The sequence below is a fragment of the Anopheles nili genome, chromosome 2 (genome assembly GCF_943737925.1).
Source record: "Anopheles nili chromosome 2, idAnoNiliSN_F5_01, whole genome shotgun sequence".
Lineage (NCBI taxonomy): Eukaryota > Metazoa > Arthropoda > Insecta > Diptera > Culicidae > Anopheles > Anopheles nili.
Window position 1 is genome coordinate 40,535,680 of NC_071291.1, and position 20,492 is coordinate 40,556,171.

The 20,492-nt window shown below is 46.2% G+C and overlaps 1 protein-coding gene across 1 annotated transcript in view; it reads left to right on the forward strand.

Moving 5' to 3' along the window:
* Positions 1–1,575: 1,575 nt before the first annotated feature.
* Positions 1,576–20,492, forward strand: part of LOC128723013 (unconventional myosin-IXa-like) — a 31,658-nt gene continuing 12,741 nt past the window's right edge. Inside the window, exons 1-8 of the mRNA XM_053816718.1 lie at positions 1,576–1,761; positions 8,726–8,836; positions 9,184–9,305; positions 15,040–15,176; positions 15,267–15,502; positions 19,072–20,025; positions 20,100–20,242; positions 20,326–20,461. Coding sequence (XP_053672693.1) covers positions 1,576–1,761; positions 8,726–8,836; positions 9,184–9,305; positions 15,040–15,176; positions 15,267–15,502; positions 19,072–20,025; positions 20,100–20,242; positions 20,326–20,461 — 2,025 coding nt within the window. The remainder of the gene's footprint in view (positions 1,762–8,725; positions 8,837–9,183; positions 9,306–15,039; positions 15,177–15,266; positions 15,503–19,071; positions 20,026–20,099; positions 20,243–20,325; positions 20,462–20,492) is intronic.

Consider the following 20,492-nt stretch of genomic DNA (forward strand, 5'->3'; position numbering starts at 1 on the left):
TCCGTACACATTTCCGTATTGGCTGAAGCCACGAGATCGATTATCGACTGAAGCTGAAAGTGTTCGTGATTCGTCATTGATAAAGAAAATCGCTAGCTAGAGTTATCGTATCTTATCAGGAAAGGCGTTTGCCTAGTGAATGTTGGCCAGCTGCTTGCATGACGGCTGGTGACGAAGCGTACCAGTTGCTGGATCGAATTCCGTGCAATTAGTTGAAGAAATTTATCGAAAACGCGAAGTGTGTAATGTGAGGGTTCCCCTTTTTGCGACAAATTCACTCCTTCTCTTGGTTTCTAGTGCGAATACTGGCGTGGGTAATTTGTGCAATGTGTTTGTGGTGTTTTTTTCTTACCTTCTTGCCTGTGCATTTCCCATTTGCCGGGAATCGAAAGCATCTAATGGCGTGGCGTTGCATAGGAAATGGGCGATTTAGAGAGGGGCTCCAGTTCAGCAGTGCAGTGAGCTGGGTTTGTAAAAAATCAAAAGCCCCTCAACCCCATCAGCCTAAGTGCGGTGTGTGAGAGTGTCTTCGAAGCGGAGCAGCATATATTCACCGTCCGGTTCGTGGTCGCATAATTTGCATTTCCGGTCGCGTTGGCCGGAAACGGGCGCGCAAGATCGATCCACCGGAACACGACGATCGAATGAAAAAAGGAGCGTGCGCGGGGGTGCCCTCTCGGGTGGGTCACTGAATGGTGGGAAAAGTTAATGCTTGCCATAGCTGTGTTGTGATTTTTTTTATATATTCTGGAGTGCTCCTAGAAAGGTGTTGGTTTGGTTTGGTACAACGAAACCGGTTGTGAAACGTTGTTTATTATGTGCGAGCTGTGAGAGAAGAAAATGTATAAAGCAATTCAATCACAGTGCTATTCCCAATAAGGCGTGTCTATTTGAAATTAGGTTGATTCTTAGTTATAGTTGCGATTTCGAGCAAGAAAAGATATACTTACTCTATTAGAAGAGATAGATACTCTATTTGATTTTTTTATGAGATTGTGTGATAATTTGTTTCGCATTGATTTTGATGTGTGAAATTCCATATATTTAACAAGTAAAATTAACAGTAGCTCTTTGACACTATCTCATTTAAAATTTATCATTTTTTAATGAAAATCAAATTTTAATGAAAAAATCAAAGTTTTAACTACAACTGTGATCTTGAATGAAGTTGAAACACGTTTTAGGGCAGCAGTGACAGGAATGCTTCTTGAGCTGTGAATAATTTACAACAATATTGCGAATTATCTATGCAATAGATACTCGAAATCCATATTCGCGGAAAGCTTACATCACGCAAAAGTTAATACACGACAGCGGCCGAGGCAAAAAAGCCAAAATAAAGTAGTTAACGAACTGCCCGAGCATTGCTCGGGCAAGACGATGAGAGAGTGACGAATACACGGTGTAAATGTGTATCAGAACGTTACCAGTGGGGTTTGAGTGAAATTGTCCTGCTGGCCCACGAGTATTTCGACGGGCTTAACCAGCATCAGCATCACAATCAGCCCGACGTGTTGTGTCATTAAGCACAACTGGCATTAGAACGTTAAGTTGCAGCACCAAAAACACACCAAAATGCACTCAAACACAACTTTCATCGATGACGCCGGTTCAGAACCGTGCGCCAGTGCCGGAAAAATGTTCCCATCCACCACATTATCCTCGGAAAAGAGGAATAAACGCGAAAACAAGCGCTTTTTGAGAAGGTCACGGCTTTACTACGACGATTTCGTCACCCTGGACACGACGATTATGCTGAAGGTAAAACTGTCACCCTGTGGCGTGACTGTAGTGGCCATCTTTATTGAAGCATAAATTGAACCATTCCGAAACGCAGCTGTTTGTTTTAGGTGAATTCCCGAGTTCGCGAGTCTATGAATCATGATGCACGCAATCGATGCAATGGATGGTCGACGAAACCATTGCGATGGCAGTTGATAGGCGGGTAGAGGGACTGCTGATGATGTCGGTGAAGATAATGATTAAAGTGCGGTGATCGCTTTGGGTGGGGGATTGAGCAAAAAGGGATCTGTACCACCCTCCCGGGGTAATAACGCTTCAACATCGTGCACGCCGCTGATTAATCATTTCCGCTCCGAACGCCTGGGAAGCGATTGAGTTTAGGGAAGGGATCGTGTTGGTTAAAATGGTATGACTAAAACATTTTCAAATAGCTCGCGAGCCATACAAACACACACTCCATCGTTCGGTGACGATCTCTGCATGTTTGACTGAGTGCAGATGAGGGGGACAAATAATTTTAATTCTCAATTCGTCAAGCATTTTGAAACCGTATGCTTGGGTTTGTTTGGTAGATTTAATGGTCGTGCTTTAAAAATGTCTTAATCGGTTCCGAATGTGCTGACGGTTTGCGCTTGCCGATGGTTTCACATTCCTTTTCTTTATTGTTTGTTTCTTTGAGTTTTCGCTTTCTCGGAAGTGAGACTGGGTAAGATGCTTTAAGATTTAAAAGGGACGTTTGAGAGACTGTATGTTTTGAGATCACATTTTCCACTGAGATGCCATTGAGGCGCCATTAAAAAAAACAGTTTTACATCAAGTTCGCACCCTCACGAATGGTCCGGATCGCTGCCAGACCGTGAGCTTGTTTAGTTTATCACTGCAGTTATTTCTTCTGCGTCGATTAGGAATTTAGCAAATGAAATGGATACACGACGGATGTTGAAGGTTGCATTTACAAACACAAAAAAAAACTACTTTCATTTGACTCGATCCAGAAATCTCCATAGTCTCTTGGTCTCGGCTCTACAAACCTCACAAGACGGTCCAGATCGTGCTGCTCAGAGGGTGGTTTTATCTGTTCCTTGTACCCCCCCGTACCCAATAGGCAAACCTACAGTCGAGTGCAGCCCCCAATGCGTTTGAAGTTGTTCAATTAAGAGAGCGTTACGATAACATGGCGGTGTACGCACGCAGTCCGTAGAAGAAATAACAAAAAAAAAACACACACACCCACACAAATGCATCTAGATCTAGCAGACCACCTCCTTCGTTATGCACAGCTCGGCTGCATCCGCTGGACCAGCATGTGTGTGTATGTGTGTGTGTGCTTCCGACTCTCGGATCAAACTGTATCGACAGTTTGCGCCAATAATGATTGATCATTGGAACCGGTTAGCGAAAGCGATCGCTTGTTGCGGACCTTCCCCCTTGTGGAGTGGAATGCACTGGTGGAGAGGGAGGGTGCTGGAATCAGCCCACCCCTTTATCCTCGCATATCCACCCTTTGGCAAGTGTCCCGGCACACGACACGGCGGTCATAAAGCAGATGGGGAATGGCAATGAACGGACACGCAAACGAAAGAAACATCATGAGAGGCAGGCGCGGTCGGGTTGCGACAAAAGGGATAGGAAAGCTAACAACACAACTCCCTTCGGGGAGTGTCGCTGGACGAGGGGTGACTTTCTTTCGCTAATTAATGGAACCCATGCGTGCGGCTTCAATGGAGCGTTTACAAAAAAACCCATCCATGTTCACACGCAATGCGTTCAGCGGAAGCGTTAAAGGTGCACAATTAGCAGTGGTGTATTAAAATGTACCTTTTTGATGCTTCATTTTTCTGTTTCATAACCAATTTTAGCATTGTCTGCTTAGTGTGTCTTTAAAATCGCTCAAGACAGCTTCAATTGTACCAGACGGGGTGCTAAAGAACGATTGTTTGCCAATAAAGTCATAACGTGTGCTATTTGGTCAGTAAAACAATAATCTAATTCTGTCAAATAAAACAATCAACCACAAACGAACGATCTCAGCTCCAAAAAGAAAAAAAAAACTCCTTCCTTACAGTGCTGATTCTAATAACCCGCTTGATGTCTCACGTTCCGGTCTATTTTTAGCCCATGATGATCATCAGCCATTCGGGTCTGAAATTCGCCGCCATGTATCCCTTTCGAATGCCGCGGCTGGTGGCTATCGTGTCACCAAAAGGGTGTTTGCGAAGATCATGTGCCACCCGGTACGTGGTTCGACACCACGAAACACAGATGTGTCACTTTCGTCTGGTAGCAACATCCGCACCATCACATCTCATGCTTTCCATGTTGGCGGTTTGCCATGGCATGGCTTCGGTCGGGAAACACCTGCTGCCGCCGGTGTCACTCAATCATCTAGCGAGCCAGAACAGGTGGCAGAGGGAGAGTGGGTGGCTTTAGGGGGGTGCGCACGATCCTTTCAGTTCTTGAAGGAAGCGGTTAAGGGTTTTTTTTTCGAAAAGAATTGAAATTCTAAAATTCGCCCACCCCGCGAGCGCCGAAGCGCGATTTGAAATTGAAAAATGCCCATCCACACCCGCCGCGTGGATTCCACCGGGGAGGGGAAAGGGATGGATGGGAGGGTTGGCATAAAATTAAAATCATTCCTCCGTCGGCGCGCCTTCTTCGCTTCGGGATTGTGGGATGTGCGGTGGGGGGTTGCGTGCATATGAGCGAGGAAATATTTAAATTTGTCAGATGGCCAACGCGTGTGTTGGACAATTAAATCCAATCGTGTCTTTCGTTGCGGTTGGAAAATATCCTTCTCCCTTGGCTACATCTCCATCCGGTCGGTGTCCTGCCGGGGGAGAATGCTTAATCCTTCGCCAAGGAATTTTGGGATTTTTTGTATCCTTTTTTTCCCTAAAAAAACAATCTTCACGGGTGCACCGATTTCAAACCAAAGAATTTAGGGATTTAATTCAAAACTGGGTGGAATAAAGCCTTTGGAATGCCTTTGTATAAATGATGCGTTTGGGATCATGTAGTAATTTTAACTAAGAACTTGCATCGCAATATCTTTTCGTCCACATTCATGTATTGAATCTGTTCTGCAATTAGTTTAACTGTGATAGTGAATTATTTCAGGTGTCATTGAAAATCGATTATGAAAAGCTATTGTGTGAAATTTATTTCCAACATTCCACATTGATAAGAAGAACCGCCGAAATCCGCTTACAAAATCGGTTGGAATTTGACGGTTACAGGGATTATTGGATCGTGAGAAACACAATAGCTGAACGAAAGCAGTGTTCCAGCTCTTGTCATATCAACAAGCATGAATTAGCACCAGCTTCTGAGTCGCTTCAATCGTAGATAGAATTGAATTCTCAACCGACAAGCAGCCGCCGAATCCCTCAAAGGGAACGATGCGCGATCTTCTAAAGCAACGTTTGTGAGTGGGACCGCCGATCGCCGTTTCCTTCTTGCTTTTGGCGCGACGGTGCTAGTTTTCGAGCACTATATCAAGCAAATATATGTGCGCATAAATTTGCATTTTATTTTTCACTGCGACGCGTGCGACTCCACCACCGCGCGAAGGCGAGGCGCTGCCTTTTAGATGGGGTTTTAAAATTCTTCTCTCACAAAAGGACGCGCGCTTGGGATGGAACCAAACCGTCGATATGAATGTGATTCGGAGCTAAACGTAACAACGTAAAGACGAAAAAAAATAAACCATCCCGTGAGGACAAACCACAGACACGGCTTCGCTTTTCACACCGAAACCGAACTGTTTAGGCGTGCATTAGTTGGCTTGTGGCGCTGGTGGTTGAGTGAGATTGCTTTTGTCTCATCTTCCAGATCGCGCAGAAAACATTAAAACATTAAGAATGGCGCCAAGCGAGGGAAAAGAGCTAAGCCGCACCTGATGAACGATTATGTGTTATGGGTGTTAGGGAGCTCTGCTAAACTAATTACAATAAAAATGCAAAACGTCTAGAACCGAGCTAAGGCGCGCATTTATGTGCCCGATGTAGGCGCCAGTCTTAAGCCCGGAAAAGTTCGTTGCTAATGCTTTAATTACCACGTTGATCTTTGTGGAGGAATTTAAGCTCACAATTTGCACTCATCATCGTGGCTTTCGTAAAATGTTTTAGTCTATTTTAATTGTTAGATAAACTACATAAAAAATCCTGCTCCCATTATACAGGAGGAGTCACAAAACGACTTCCAATTTCCCCAAAAAAACTGCTTCTGAAGCTCGTGATAACATTGGTGATAAACGGCTCGTGAGATATGGGCTGCTTTCGAAAAAAAAAAACCTTATTCATCCCGTCAGTGAGACGCTAACGATCTGCCCATAGTGAGCAAGTGAGAAGATTCTCACGCTGGGCGTAAACCGGCTCACAAAATTCTCACACCCAGTGAGGATTTTGGCGCTGATCCGGTTTCACGCAGGATTTTCTTACCATATCTTTTTTATTTGTGTGTTTTTGCTTTCTGCCCGTTTCCCCAAACAGCCGACAAGTATACACGAAACAAAAAAAAGATATCCACCCGCTTGGATATGCTGTTCGTGAACGGACGAATTGGTTTCGGCAATGATTTCGGTTTCGATTTCACATCGCGGTCGAAGACGCGCGATTTCTTGTGGGGGCTTCTCGGTGAATTAATTAACGGCCCAAACCCCGGCGGCAGGCTCAAGGCAGGGGAAGGCTGTATGACGCTTACAACACCCCCTCCCCCACACACGGACACGGAGCCCCAAGGTCACGAAGCACGGCGGGTGGTGCCAGGAGAGTTCCTTTGCAAGCCTGCGTAGGGTTGTGGCAGACAGCAGAAGAAAAAAAATGGAGTTTTGTCTAGAAATGCGGTGTGCGATGGTGAACTCTCACAGCTGTGCCGCCTCCATGTGGCTGTTCAGCGTTTTCCGTGTAGGAAGCGTTTGCGTACGTGTGTGTGTGTGCGCGCAATTTTCTTACCCACCTCCTGTGGAGGCTTTCTTTCGTGCATGTTCGAATCCAAGGCCTGTGGAGCTGACAAAGCTCTCACGGACGTACGTTCCTTGCGCACAAACGTAGAAGGAAACCAGAACGAGCTCACGACGACGCCAGTTCTTCGCCAGGTCTTCTTGTGCGCGATTTGGCGCCTACGCGAGTGATTTTTTTTTTATTAATAATAAATTGAATTTATTTTACTCTTTTCCATCTCCGGGTCGGGTGGGGTGCGAGTTGCGTTTTCTTCGCTTTCGTTGGTGTGTTTCTTCGCAGTCATGACTCATCAGAGGGCGGCTGGCTTGTCAGAGCATGGACGGGCGCAATTAATCCATACTCCCTCGGCGCATGTGTTGATGTGCTCTCCGTGACATCATACCGTTCGCGGTTTGTGTGTGGATTTCTTTTTTTTCCAATTTTTATGACACACTGGGGAGAATGCTTTCCATAAGCCCTAAGCATTAGTGCTGCTGGATTGCAGTTGCCCCGTCGTTCTGTCATATGGCATTCGATCTGTATCATGTGCAGACGCTTGTTTTTGCTATGCTTCATTGAACTAGTTTACTGATATTTTGCACAATTTGCTTGCGAGTGACATCATTTGCTTTGAGCTCTCGCAAGGGGTCAGGAGGTTAACATTATTGCTGTGAATTATTGTCTGCCGTTTCGAAGATGTTTTGCTTTCCTTGGGATGATTCTTCTTTTGTTTTCATTTTGTGAATGTGCTTCATTTTTTGCTGTGTGTAGTTAATGCAGTTGTAAAATGTGTAAGCAAATCTCGTACTCGTATTTAAGAAACAGTATGCGACGAAACTGCCTGCTTAAATCGTGCTCGATAAGAAACACTCAGCACAGTTAAAGAAACCAGCGTGTGGTGCGGTAATCTGAACGAGCCTGCAAAGAAAAACCCTCATATACACACACACACACACACACGCACCGGTCGACAGTCAGGCGGGAAATCTCACTTTCGTTTACCACTTCCGGTCTTGCCAAACGTGTCCCAAGCGTTGCGTGCCTATCACAACCAAGTGAGCTGCTGCGTAACGCGTTAGGTCGGTTGTTGTTTATTTCACTATTTTTTTTCTCTTTCTCTTCATCTCACTTCCTCCAAGTGTGGTGTGTGTCCCTTCCGAAGCAGGGTTGCACCGTGGGTTAGCAAAATCGTTAGCATTTTTGTTTTTTTTTTCCCTCTCTGTCTCTTGCCGCTGAATGTCCCCGGTTTGCGCTGTTGCACAAATGCAGTTTCGCTACCGGTGTGCCTGCGATGTGTCACACGCCGATAATTAGTTCGCCGTACGTGCAATGCTCTAGCGAACGATTACACGGTCACAGTGGCAACGGGTGGACGAATGATGGAGACGGGAATGCTTAAGAAAGAGGCCCTTTGGTCGTTTCTACACCGAGTGTCGCAGATCGCGAACGGAAGTTGCGTCCGTTGCGGTTGTGAATGGTTTTTATTGATTGGCAAAGTGACGCAAAAAAGAAAAAAAAAACACGTCGCTGTACGGGTCCGGGGCGAATCAGGAACCCGGTGGAACTGGTCTTGCGCGGGTCTCATAATTTATCGTGGCCTCAACATCCATCCGAATCCACGCTAGAGAAAGGGCTTGCTGTTTTGGTTAAAGGGTGTTTTGCGAAACCACGTACATCCTGTGCTCACAACACTGAGTGTCTCAACGATTCTTGGAAGAATTTAGAATCGTTATCTATACGTGTAAAAAAAACTCACCGACTGCTAATCACTTGATGATGATTTTTACCCCATTTTGAGTCAACTTTTTGTTTCCATTCTCCATGTTCTTCCCAAAAAGATATCGCTTGTTCAGCGAATAGGAATTTTCTTCCTTTTTTAGCCAAAGTGTCATGCATTACTTGCGCGCCAACATCGGACTGTGCTTTGACTCGTCTTTCACTTTTTGTGATGCACTCCTCTTGCCAGCTCAACGCCACTTTTATCCCAGCTACAATCGCTTTTCTAACGTGTCGATCTTTTTTTTGCTCTCTGTCCCATACAGGTCTACGTCGGTGCACTGTCCCTGCACTATGAGGCGCTCAGTGTGGAGGCATCGAAGCAGACCACGGCGGAGGAGATCGTTTCCTGCATCGTCGAACGGCTAGGGCTAACGGTAAGTGGTTTCATTTATGGTGCAACTTTGTTGCTCTATTTCATACGGTTTTACTAAAGGTCCTACATGAGTTCTGGCGGAGCTTTTTCTCTGACAAAATAGCTCCTGTGGTCAATATCTGAAATGGATTGCAACAAATTTCTAATCTTCGAAAAATAAGAACCTACGCTACTAATTTTTTGATTGAATTCGATAACTCTGTCTAATGGGTAAGAGCATTGCTCAAATAGTGTTTTCATTTAGCATTTTACAAAAATAATAATATAAAAATTATAGATTATTCTCATCTTTACCCGTACTCTTTCTTTCTCTCCAACCTGACCGTCTGTTTTGATATATCATTGCAGGGAAACAACTATGAGCTGGCGGAAGTGGCCGACGAGTGCAAGGAAAGGCGCCTTTCCGCGCACGAAAAGCCCGTCTCCGTTATGCTGCTGTGGCCGATGCACTCGGAGAAAGATTTTCATAGGTAAGCAGACTCTCCCCGATGCGGCTAGTTTATCAGCAGAGTTTGTGTGTGTGTGTGTGTGCCCCACTCGATGGAACGCTGATTACGGCGACGAATGCGACGTTGAGGAAATGAATTTCACTTTTACTTTTACCACGGCGTCAAACTCGTTTAGCTTGCGAGCAAACGACCACCGGACGGAGCCATTACACCCGTGAGGTCGCTTTCGACGGCTAGGGTCGGGTCGGCAATATTTCGCCCTTTCGGTGTGTGTTGTGTAGGGAAATTAATTTCCCAAACAATCAGCATGGCGCTGACCAGTAATGGTAGTAAAGAGAAACAAGATGGGAGCTCTATTAGAATGCCCTCTTTGCCGCCTAGTGATGGTATGTGACGAACCTGATTTTAGTAGCAGTTCCACGAATTCACTCACCGAACATTTCTTTCAATCATTCGCATCCCGTTCGCAACCCCGTATGTTTGATGGATTGAAGATGGTAACGTGCGTAATATTTGGCTGGAATATCTCATATATTTTCGCGCTTTTCCCCTCGTTTTACGTGCCACACCCCCGGTGGTGGTGGAATTCGGCTTAAACTCAAAGAATCGCACGAGGTGCGCTCGCCAAAAGTAGGGCTCTATGTCGGCATGCTGTTTTCCATTTTGAATGAATGATCGCGATCGTTGAGCAGATGAGGCGATCAATCTCGTCCCAGATAGGGTTGTGTAAGTGTTTGGTTCGAATTTAGCAACTTGCACCCTGTCGAAGCTCTCGAAATAGCTCTCACAAAGTGCGGCACCATACCCTACCGTACCGGTCTTAAAATACACCACTTCCAACGATGTCCAGACATGGGCAGAGGCTGGTCGGTTATCTAAAAACAGCTCATCAACAACGCGTTCGAGAACTGCTCCTCCGTGCTTCGCGTGCGATGGATTTTCCCCCACAAATTCGACGGATGGCGGGGTGGGCCATTTTCCTTGGTGGCGCTAATTTGTTTACTACCAAACCCTTCATCGCCGTTGATCGATTAAAACAAATCCCAACAAATCACAAAGCCATCCGCCGCGGTCTGTCTCGCTCTATCACTAGCATTCTTTTCAACGCCAGTCGTGTAAAAGGTGTGGGAAGGAATTTTCCGGCATACAAGATTTAGGTAATCAATCGTCAATGGATTGGAAGCGGATAAGAGCGTGAAAGGATGTTTAAATAGTACATTCTACAATTTAATGCCCGAGTGATTTAGATATAATCGCACGTATTGATTTATAATAGCCAATGCTCTGGGATTTTTTTCTGTTGAGGTATTTTTGTGTGGGTTTATTTTTATTTTATTATTCCATGACTTTGTTTCTATCAATGAAATTACACATTTAACACACTTTGCTTTCGTAAAATACCTCGTCTTCTTTTATAGTAAAACGAATATCATCTTTTAAACTAAATTACATCGCTACACGACAATTTCCCGATTCGATATATAATACGGTACAAATAAACGTATGTTTTCTTCTCTCTTTTGATCGGTTATGCACTTTATAATTGACTAATGATTCCAGTTCCGCCTTATTGGCATGAAATGGAACCAATCAGTTCCCGTATCGGTTCTACTGCATGCACCCACGACATGCATGTTTGACGTGCATCCGATTTGATCGCTCTATTTGCATTCCCACCATCAAGGTTGGCGTAAATTTTGGGACGGCTCGCAAGAGCAACCCCGGCTGGAAATGAGCACCCCCCTGGGGGAGGATATCACCCCCAAAGGATCGTCTCACAAGCGAGCGCGCGAGGCAGCTACGGTGGAGGAGAAATTGGATTCAAATTGCTCCCGTCTAATTTGGCATCTATGATGAAGGCGCTTGGGTTCTGCTAATTAGCTTGTCCATCGCCAGCACGATGCCCCGCGCGCATTTTACACCATCTCCTCCATGTCCCTTGCCTCTACACTTCCACCCGCGGGATTTTCCCTAGTTTGGGGTGGAGAAAAAAAAACCAACCCCTACCAGAACGCGTTATTGCGATGCGAGAGAACACACGACGATGATGCTCGTGGTAGAATCGACGCAAAGACGACAACGGCAGAGGACACTCGATGGGAAAAAAAGGGGAGACGAATTCGGCGGTTGGGCTAAATTTAAATTCTACATCTCCTCTTTTGCTGCCTGCCCCCTGAACGGGAGGAACGTTGCTGTAACCAAACAACGCCGCAGAACCGTGAATATATGTTGTTTTTACGACGATCCGTTTGGGTCAGCGAAGGCGTCCAAACGACGATCCCAACGGTTGCAGTTTGTCAGCTTGCGCCGACGAATATCGCATTTTATATATATATATTTCGACCCACGGATTAATTCAGAACCACTCGCGTAGATGAAATGCCAATGCGCGCACGGCTTAGTAAACGTTACATTCCACCCTGTCGGTTGACGGGCGTCGGTATAAAATGGAGCCCGTCCTAAAGACCCTTACGATACGCCAAGCAAGACAGTACGGATCCCCCGGAGAATGTTCCTTCCGACAGGATGATTTAGCTCGCGTCCCGAAATTGTGACACCCCAGAGTTTGCGGGGCACGTTTGGGGAAATTTGTCTCTTTTATTTTGAGTGATTTCGTATTGTGTAATGGTCTGACGGAACATGATGCGTTTTGAATTTCCTCGGTTAGATTTTAAAACAATGTCTAAGTGGTGATGGGACAGTTGTTACAACATGCCCTAGCTATTCGTTTTATTTTATGTTACCGACGTCAAACTCGCCTGAGTGGGTTTCGTTCTTTTCGCCTTTAGAGCTAGTTTTTTTTGTGTAATGATTTTTAACGCAATCATTCAAATCCGCAGGGATTTGCTAACACCGAGAAGCCGGTTGTAAAAGCATCGTTATCGCATGAGCCGAACCAATCGTAAATTGGTCAATCTCTACGTGTAAGCGAAAGAGTGCCATGGGCTGACATCATAAACAAAAACCACCCTTGTTTCAGCACTGAGTGGTGGAAAACGCCATGAAAGAGGTCTCTCCCCACGATCGGTGGTTCGACTGCATCACCCGAGGACGTTGCATTGTAAGCTGCCCGTTTTGCCCTCGCTTTTCCACCGAGTACACGAGTGCATCTCGCCCGTTCGACTGGCGCAACGCGAATGATGCAAATTTAGGTTTAATTATCCCCAGCCACAAGGGGGACTGCGAGGCCCAGACAGCGGGCTACAATAAATCATCGCTCGTCTAAACATTTTTACTACGCGTGGCGAATTCCGATGGTCCGATGAGTTGCGATATTTCAAACAGTTGTGTTGTGTTCTAAAGGTTCGAACTCGTTTGTACAGCGATACCTTGTTAAGGTTGCACTTTATTTGTGTTACTTTTGAAACAATGTTTAACATGGTGCCGGTCATGCAGAAGAAAGTCTGTATAATGGTTTTGAAATGCAACTATCACTTGTAGTCATAATTTTTTTTGTTTATATACTCTCACTCATCAACAAACAAAAAGTTACGCATCCGTTTGATTATTTTCTATGATTTTTTAATAACCAACTTATAACTGAGTATCTTACTTTCATAAATTTTCCCATTTGCTCCAAATATCGCTCAGCTGCACTGGGTACGCGCAAAAATTGCAGCTACCCCACTTTGGGTGCTATAAATTTACGCCAACACTGTTTTCAAATGCCATTACGCTGCACTCGTCGTATGTGCGGGGGAGCGGGCTCGATGAAATTCTTGCGTCCCTCAAGCGGGGTCGCAAAACAATGGGCAAGGAAAACTGCGCCATGAAAATACAGAAGGGGAGGAAAATATGATCTCCGGCTGCACAAACTTTCCAACAACTGATGAGGGCGGGAAAAGCAAAGGCTGCAACGGACCGATCACGATCCATGAGATAGATCCTGTGAGAGAGAGAGTAGATTTTACAGAACGTCAACATACACCAATACGTGCCATCGTAGCTCGAAAGCAATACAAACGCTTCAGCCTGGGCAGATGCAAGTGACATGAGAATGATGGAACCCATTGAGTATACGTTTGAGTGTGCCGTGTTTATTTAGAACAAAAATGTACGCCTTTTCTTTTCGCCCGTGTGCCGTTTGCTGTCGATGTTGTCACCTCAAGTCGGTTTCCCGATGCTAACGACCTTCTTCAGCGCTCAACGCTGAGCGCGGTTTATGTGTGGCGTGTTTTGACGTTTCGATGACATTTATCATCTTGCAGCGCGAAACGCGAAGGAAAACTTCGCAACCAAAACGTGCCCAACAGCCGGGGCACGTACCCCATGTGTGTTTTCTTTCCGTATCGATGCCTTCTAAAAAATCCGTACGCCAGGCTTTTAAGGGAGGACGATGGTAGGATGCGGTTACCGTTGCTTCGATTTCAAAAGATAATGACCGCGCGCATGTTTTGAAGGAAAAACGCGATGGAAAGGCGAAACATTCTTGTGAAATATCCAAGGTGAAGGATCTCACCTGGGCCGCGTCTCGGTCAAGCCAGGAGAAGGCCAAGGTGTGTGCTCTGTTCGCACGTTCGAAAGGTTTCGTGGATCGGTGGGTTTTCCATTTCCGCACCGAAACACCCGACAGTGATCGAATGCGTTTGTTCGAAACCTGGGTCGGTTAGAATGAAAAAAAAAACGTCTCAGAGTGGTGATGGTGTTCAATACGGTAGAAGGAAAAATGCCTGCCAGCGTATGAGACAATGATTTGGAAGTGTTTCTCATTCACCTCCAATAGAGAGGGTTTTTATTTAGGCAAATGTTGAAATTATAAAACAATTGCCTCATTTGCGTGTCCGTAAGCGTCATTTTGATGAACTCTTTCGGCGATTACTCAACTTGTCGTACCAGAATCATTCCAGAATTCGGACACGCGAGCGATTAACAACGCCCATGAAAAGCAATCGGAGAGTTAAGCAATGATATTATTACTCGCATAGCTTTACCGTTTTTTAATAGCCCAATTCTCCGTTTATGGTGAAGTGTTACGATGTGTAACCATTACAACGTGTGTATGGGCTCATACTATAGGTTTATAGGATCTATTTTCGGTGAAAAATCGTGTCAGTGCATCAGGAAAAAAATTTATACTACAGAGATCAATAGCGGTATGAAGGCTGTACCGTCTTATGCCATAAATGGTCGATATTTCCGTTTACTTTGCTGCAGCTTTAAACCACGTCACAGCTGACTAATTTTCACCACGATACAGCCGTCTTCATGGTGTCCCGCTGGTTAGCCAGCTTGTGTTCTAATTTTTTCGCGTTCCAGTGATAATGAGGCCATTAATGCAACGGCGATCTTGAAGCGATGACTCACGTTCGAAAGCCCAAGTAGCTGATAACTAGCGTCGTCATTCCGGCACGAGCCAACCCAACGTCTCGAGTGGTTTGGTTTCTTTAACCTTTTTCGCACAAACGCTCAGAATCACCAGCTTTATGCCATGTGAGCTACTGGTGCCACCGGGATGTGGGTGTGTTGCTACTCCGCCGGGTCGTGTCGAAATCGGAACCGAAGCTGAAAAAAAATAGGATTGGTCTGGGACGAATGTAACTCGTTTATTAAACAATTCCACCGTAATTACCCGCCGTTCGATTGTGAGAGTTGTGTCGCACGTACAATGTTTTGCCGAACGTGGAACCACATGAATCATCCCGTTCCGATGATGATGGAACACATCGATCGAAACATTCTGTGTTGTTTTGCCGTCTGCAGTGCCTTTGGCATGCCATAACTCACATTTTTTTCTCGCTTAACCATCTCATTCCAGATTCTATCTACGTGAAATACAAAGCGACGTTCCTTGGCTAGATAGTTACGGACTCGATCCGCAAATACTTAGAGACTTTATACCGTTTCTGTTGCAGAAAGAAAATAGAGAGTATCCTGACCTGTGCCAACTACCAGGTATGATGTTTTGCTGACGCTGACACACAAAACACCCGCACGCATCTCAACTAACCTCCCATGCTTTCTCGTCATCCTCTACGCCAACAGATCTGAATGAGGCGACACTGCTTGAAAACCTGCGGCAGCGGTTCGAAGCCGGCCACATCTACACGTACGTCGGCAGCATCCTGATCGCGGTGAACCCGTTCAAGTTCCACCCGATCTACAATCCAAAGTATGTGCGGCTGTACCAGAACCAGCGGATCGGGCCGATCCTGCCACCGCACATCTTCGCCATCGCGGACAACGCCTACTACAACATGCTGAAGGAGAAACGGAACCAGGTAGAATGGCGCTGGCATTGTTGGCCACTAAACGGCAGGTCACACTAACGCAATTGCGGACATCCATTATGGGATCGTACGAGTTCAAAGCGATGGATGGAAATGGGTGCAAGCACGCGAGGGTTGCCTTTGACCATTACGCCTTTGAAAGCCTTACTCATCGGGGGGGAGGGTCGTGACTTAACCAACCCCGGGATTCAGCAAACGATGCACTAGCTGCTACGTAAAAATCGTGCACTTCAAACACTTGAGATGCACCGAAAGCGAGAGTTCATCTCTGACGCATTCAAAGAGCAGTTCAATATCCCCCACCGTTGGTTGGTGGAACGTTTGAAGTGCTTAGAAGGGTGCTAAAAGCGTGGTGTAAGGGCTGCAAAAGGACTGCTGCCGGGTCAGCTATAGTTCCTTTGCAAGGATACACCACCGAGCGTGGGTGCAGAGTGACACACTGCGTGTGCAATTCAATTGCATCATGCGCAGCTAATTGATATGGGAGGCAGCGCTGGAATGAAAGCAAAACAGAGCCGTGTGCAATATCATCACGAGATGTGTGTGCGTGTGTGTGTGTTTCCCCCACTACACATAGCGGACAAAGGGTGCAAATGAAGAAGCATTCTTTCGTAAGTTTCATTTGCGCAGCATCATCATCACCATCATCGGTAGCATCCGCACTCCAACGTGAGCAACTGGGATCAGTAAAATGGCCCCCGTGTAATGGCCGGGTCGGGTCGGTTTTGTGTGGCCAATCTCGCAGATCTACTGCACGGCTGGTACGGTGAAGTGTGATGTGCGCTCTCTCCCCGCTTGGGGTTGCCTTTCTCCATTTTGTACCTCCGCACGTGTGTGAGTCGCGATGCAAAGTCACGCCACTAAGGAGGCGGCCTTTGAGTTATGACCATCTGTGTTTCTCACCGACCGGCGAAAAAATCGTGAAGGTGGCCCAAGCACTAGTGAGCGAGGGATGCCTTCATCTGCACACTTGTCGATTTTTTTTTCTATTCGATGACAACCCCCCGGGATTCACGATCGACAGTGTGTAAAGCCGTACAACATAGGGGCAAACGTGTGTTGTAGCTTTGTGGATTTATTCTGTTGGCTAAACTGGACACACTGCATCACGTGATGTTTGAAAAGACGTTAGTAGGATAGACATAAATATTGTAAGCATGAGGTAAAAATTGATTACATTACCCCCATTGCATTTGGTGTAATTATGTTGTAGTCTGATGGAAAAAGGGGTACTACTATGTTTGGTAACCGGTGCAGCAGCAAAAAAGCTATTAAAACAATTCAATCAACTATTGCATTTGAAGGATGGGATCGTGGCAAAGAAGATACACCATGCGATACACCGTCTTATAAACTGTTAAACCTGCGAAACACAACAGCAACCCCGCACGGAGATTAAGCGGGAGGACGAGAAGTTTTATTACTTGTCACTACGCCAAACCGCGCATCCCAAGATGCCGTCATCATCGGCTTGCGGCGGTGCCTTTTGCAGACGTTTGCAAAATGGCCCCCTCGATGCACTTTGCGTCTGACGTCCTTTTACGATTCGATTACCTCAGGTGTTGGTCGCGTTCCTTCTTTTCCCAACACCGGGTGTCACTGGCGATGGTCAGCGTGTAAGGGATGGATTCTGCAACATCGGTCCATTCCCACACCACCATCGTATGCCCCGTGGCGAGGAGAGAGATGCATTCTTTAGATTCTTTCTCTCCACTTCCACTTTGGCGTTAATTAATCTTATTCACTCATTCCGCGCCAAGACAACGCGACCGTGATTAAGGTGTCTTTTGTGCGTTACAAGTGCAGTGCGATGGTCATCGCTTTTAAAGTGATGCTGCAGTTTTAGATGATGCGCTCGATGGCATAATGTGCATGTGATGGTTTTGAAATGAAATCCCTCTTAAAGCAACGATGGAGTTTTCTGTTTTTGTTTATAGCAGTCAAGCATAAAGCGATTCAGCTGTATGCATCGCAGAAAAGATACGATAAGATCAATACTGTGATTAATCGCCAGCGCTTCATGGAGCATGCATCGAAACTCGCTAAATTATTAGGGACTTTGTGCACGGTTACCTCTGAGCTTTTCGAAACAGGCACATTTGGACATGGCAAGTTCAAGACTTTGGTCACCTTTGCTGAACTGCACTTTTGACACCTGCTAATTGGATTCCATTTGTCGAAACCGATTCATGCGCGCAATAACTCACGCCCTCTCCGACTCCGACCAATTACGAAACCGTGCTTCCAATCACACTAAGGTGCGGGGCATCAAAACATCGCCCAAAGTGTGCACCAAACGCAGCTTGACTTAAGTGTTTTTGTACGGGCTCTCCTACCTTCCTGGCTGGGCTACTCGAGCAGTAGCCAGGATTATTGGATGCAATTGGATCCTCAAACGGTTTCGATCCATTCCATTGCCTTGTAACATGCCCCAGAACTGATGTTTGTTTCTAGCTTTTGGGGGAAAACGAAATAGGTTGGCGTTTACAACCCATGCCAAGATTCCCAGGTCCGGTTTCGAACAGGCGGAACAGTGGCAACCGTATGTAAATTGGCAGCTATCTGCGTGTCAAGCGGCACGTGGAACGCGACCTGACTAGAGAATGAAGCACGTCGTTGTGCTAGAGAAGCTAGTTGGCATATTCGTGCGGCTCAGTAAAACATTAGTTGGGTGATATTGGTAGCTTTTAAATATAGCACCGTTGCAGGGTTTCGTTGGACACCCGGACTAATAGCAGGCTAAGAGCAGGTCTCTGGAGCATACATGGCAAACATTGAGCACGACAAGCCATCCCCCAGTGGGATCGCTCGAAGCTGACGTGACAGCAGAGACCGTGGCATTCATACCAAGCAGCGAATGAATGGTCAAACGAGTTATGAATGAACATGGTATTAGGAGCTTTTTATGGCGTTACGCAGTTGTTTACAGGCACTTGAACGACGACTAATTTACCTTTTTGCGCATACATGCACGTTGAGTTGCAGGAGAGGCACACGTTTGCTTGACGTTGCTTCGTAATAAGCGGTAGTTGTACCGCGCTATTTGCCAGTAACGTAGTATATATTTGCTGTATTTTTTGCACAAATCTTATAGTTTTATTATTTATCGCGCAGAAGAGAAAGTGCTATGCCAGCGGTCAGCTGGCGGTGTAGAGAAAGTTTTTGGAGTACGTGCAAATGAATCCCTCGATGTCGTTTGCGAATGCATGCTAAATATGTTGTACTACTAACAACCAGCATTTTTTTTTTCGTTTATCGTTGAAATTTACTTAAGTTTGAAATCTGTTTTGCTTATCAAAATGTGGTCATTTTTTGGTTCCACTTGTTTTAGAATGCTTTTGAACTCCTTGAAGTTGCTAACTCTTCGCAGATCATATATTGATTGTGCGAGAAGCGATCAGATAATCGTGTTGCAATTTCATGCTACATTAAAAATGACACATCTGTAACAGATTGTTTTGCTTATTTGTGCTAGTTGGGCTTGATATGTTCCCTTTGGTTCCTCCATACCAATTATGTTTAATGTCAATTTGTTAACGCTTCCATTCGTTCTATTACAGTGTATCGTTATCAGCGGCGAGAGTGGTTCAGGCAAAACGGAAAGCACAAACTTCCTGCTCCACCATCTTACCGCACTCTCGCAGAAGGGTGCCCACGGGTCCGGCGTGGAACAGACGATCCTCAGCGCCGGACCCGTGCTAGAGGCGTTTGGCAATGCGAAAACGGCCCACAACAACAACAGCAGTCGGTTCGGTAAGTTCATCCAGGTTAACTACCGGGAGAACGGCATGGTGCAGGGTGCGGTCGTCCAGAAGTATCTCCTCGAGAAGAGCCGGATAGTGTCGCAGGGTCACTACGAGCGGAACTATCACGTGTTCTACTATCTGCTGTCTGGCGCGACCGACACCGAACGGGACGCGTTGCATCTGCTACCGGCGGACAAGTACCACTACCTGAACGCAAAGAATCTCACGCTGGAAAACTGCGACGAAAAGTACGAGTTTTCCCGGCTTAAACAGAGCATGGAGATGGTGGGTTTCTCGGCGGAGAAGCAACGCCGTCTGTTCAACGTTTTGTCCGCCGTGCTGTTGCTCGGCAATGTGGAGTTCTTCCCGAAGAAGTCCACCTACCACCACGACGAGAGCGTCCAGGTGCGGAACCCGGATGTGGTGGGCCTGATATCGGAGCTGCTGCGCGTCAAGCAGGAGACATTGATGTCCGCGCTCACGTCCAAGCGCGTGAAGGCAAGCGGTGAAACGTTGATCATGCAGTATAAACTGCCGGAAGCGATCGCCGCCCGAGACGCGCTGGCCAAGTGCCTGTACGGGGCGCTGTTCGATTGGATCGTGCTGCAGGTCAACCATGCGCTGTTGAACAAGGACCAGGCCCTGCACACGGGCCACTCGATCGGGGTGCTGGATATTTTCGGCTTCGAGGACTTTGGACCGCAGAACAGCTTCGAGCAGCTGTGCATCAACTACGCGAACGAGCATTTACAGTATTACTTCAATCTGGTATGCTGCAATCTTCTGGATCGGGTCCTTGGGCATGGAATCACTCATGCTTCTTTCTTATTCGTCCTTTGCAGCACGTGTTCAAGTATGAACAAAAGGAATACAAACGCGAGGGAATCAAATGGACTGATATAGAATTTCTAGACAATTACGGTTGCCTGCAACTGTTCGAATCGAAACCTTCCGGGTTGCTGTGTATACTGGATGATCTGTGCAAGTGCGTATCACCAGTCCACAAAGTGTCGAAGGCGTTAAATAGCCTTTTCTTTTTGCACGTAACTACTCTACTTTTTCTTTTAGTTTTCCCGGTGCCACTAACGAAACCTTGCTGCAAAAGTTCAACAGTGTTCATAAGGACAACACATTTTACGAAAAGCCTCAACGCAAAGAAAACGCATTTATCATTAAACACTACGCGGGCAAGGTGAAATATCAGGTACGGAAACACGGAAGAGGACGATGGCTCT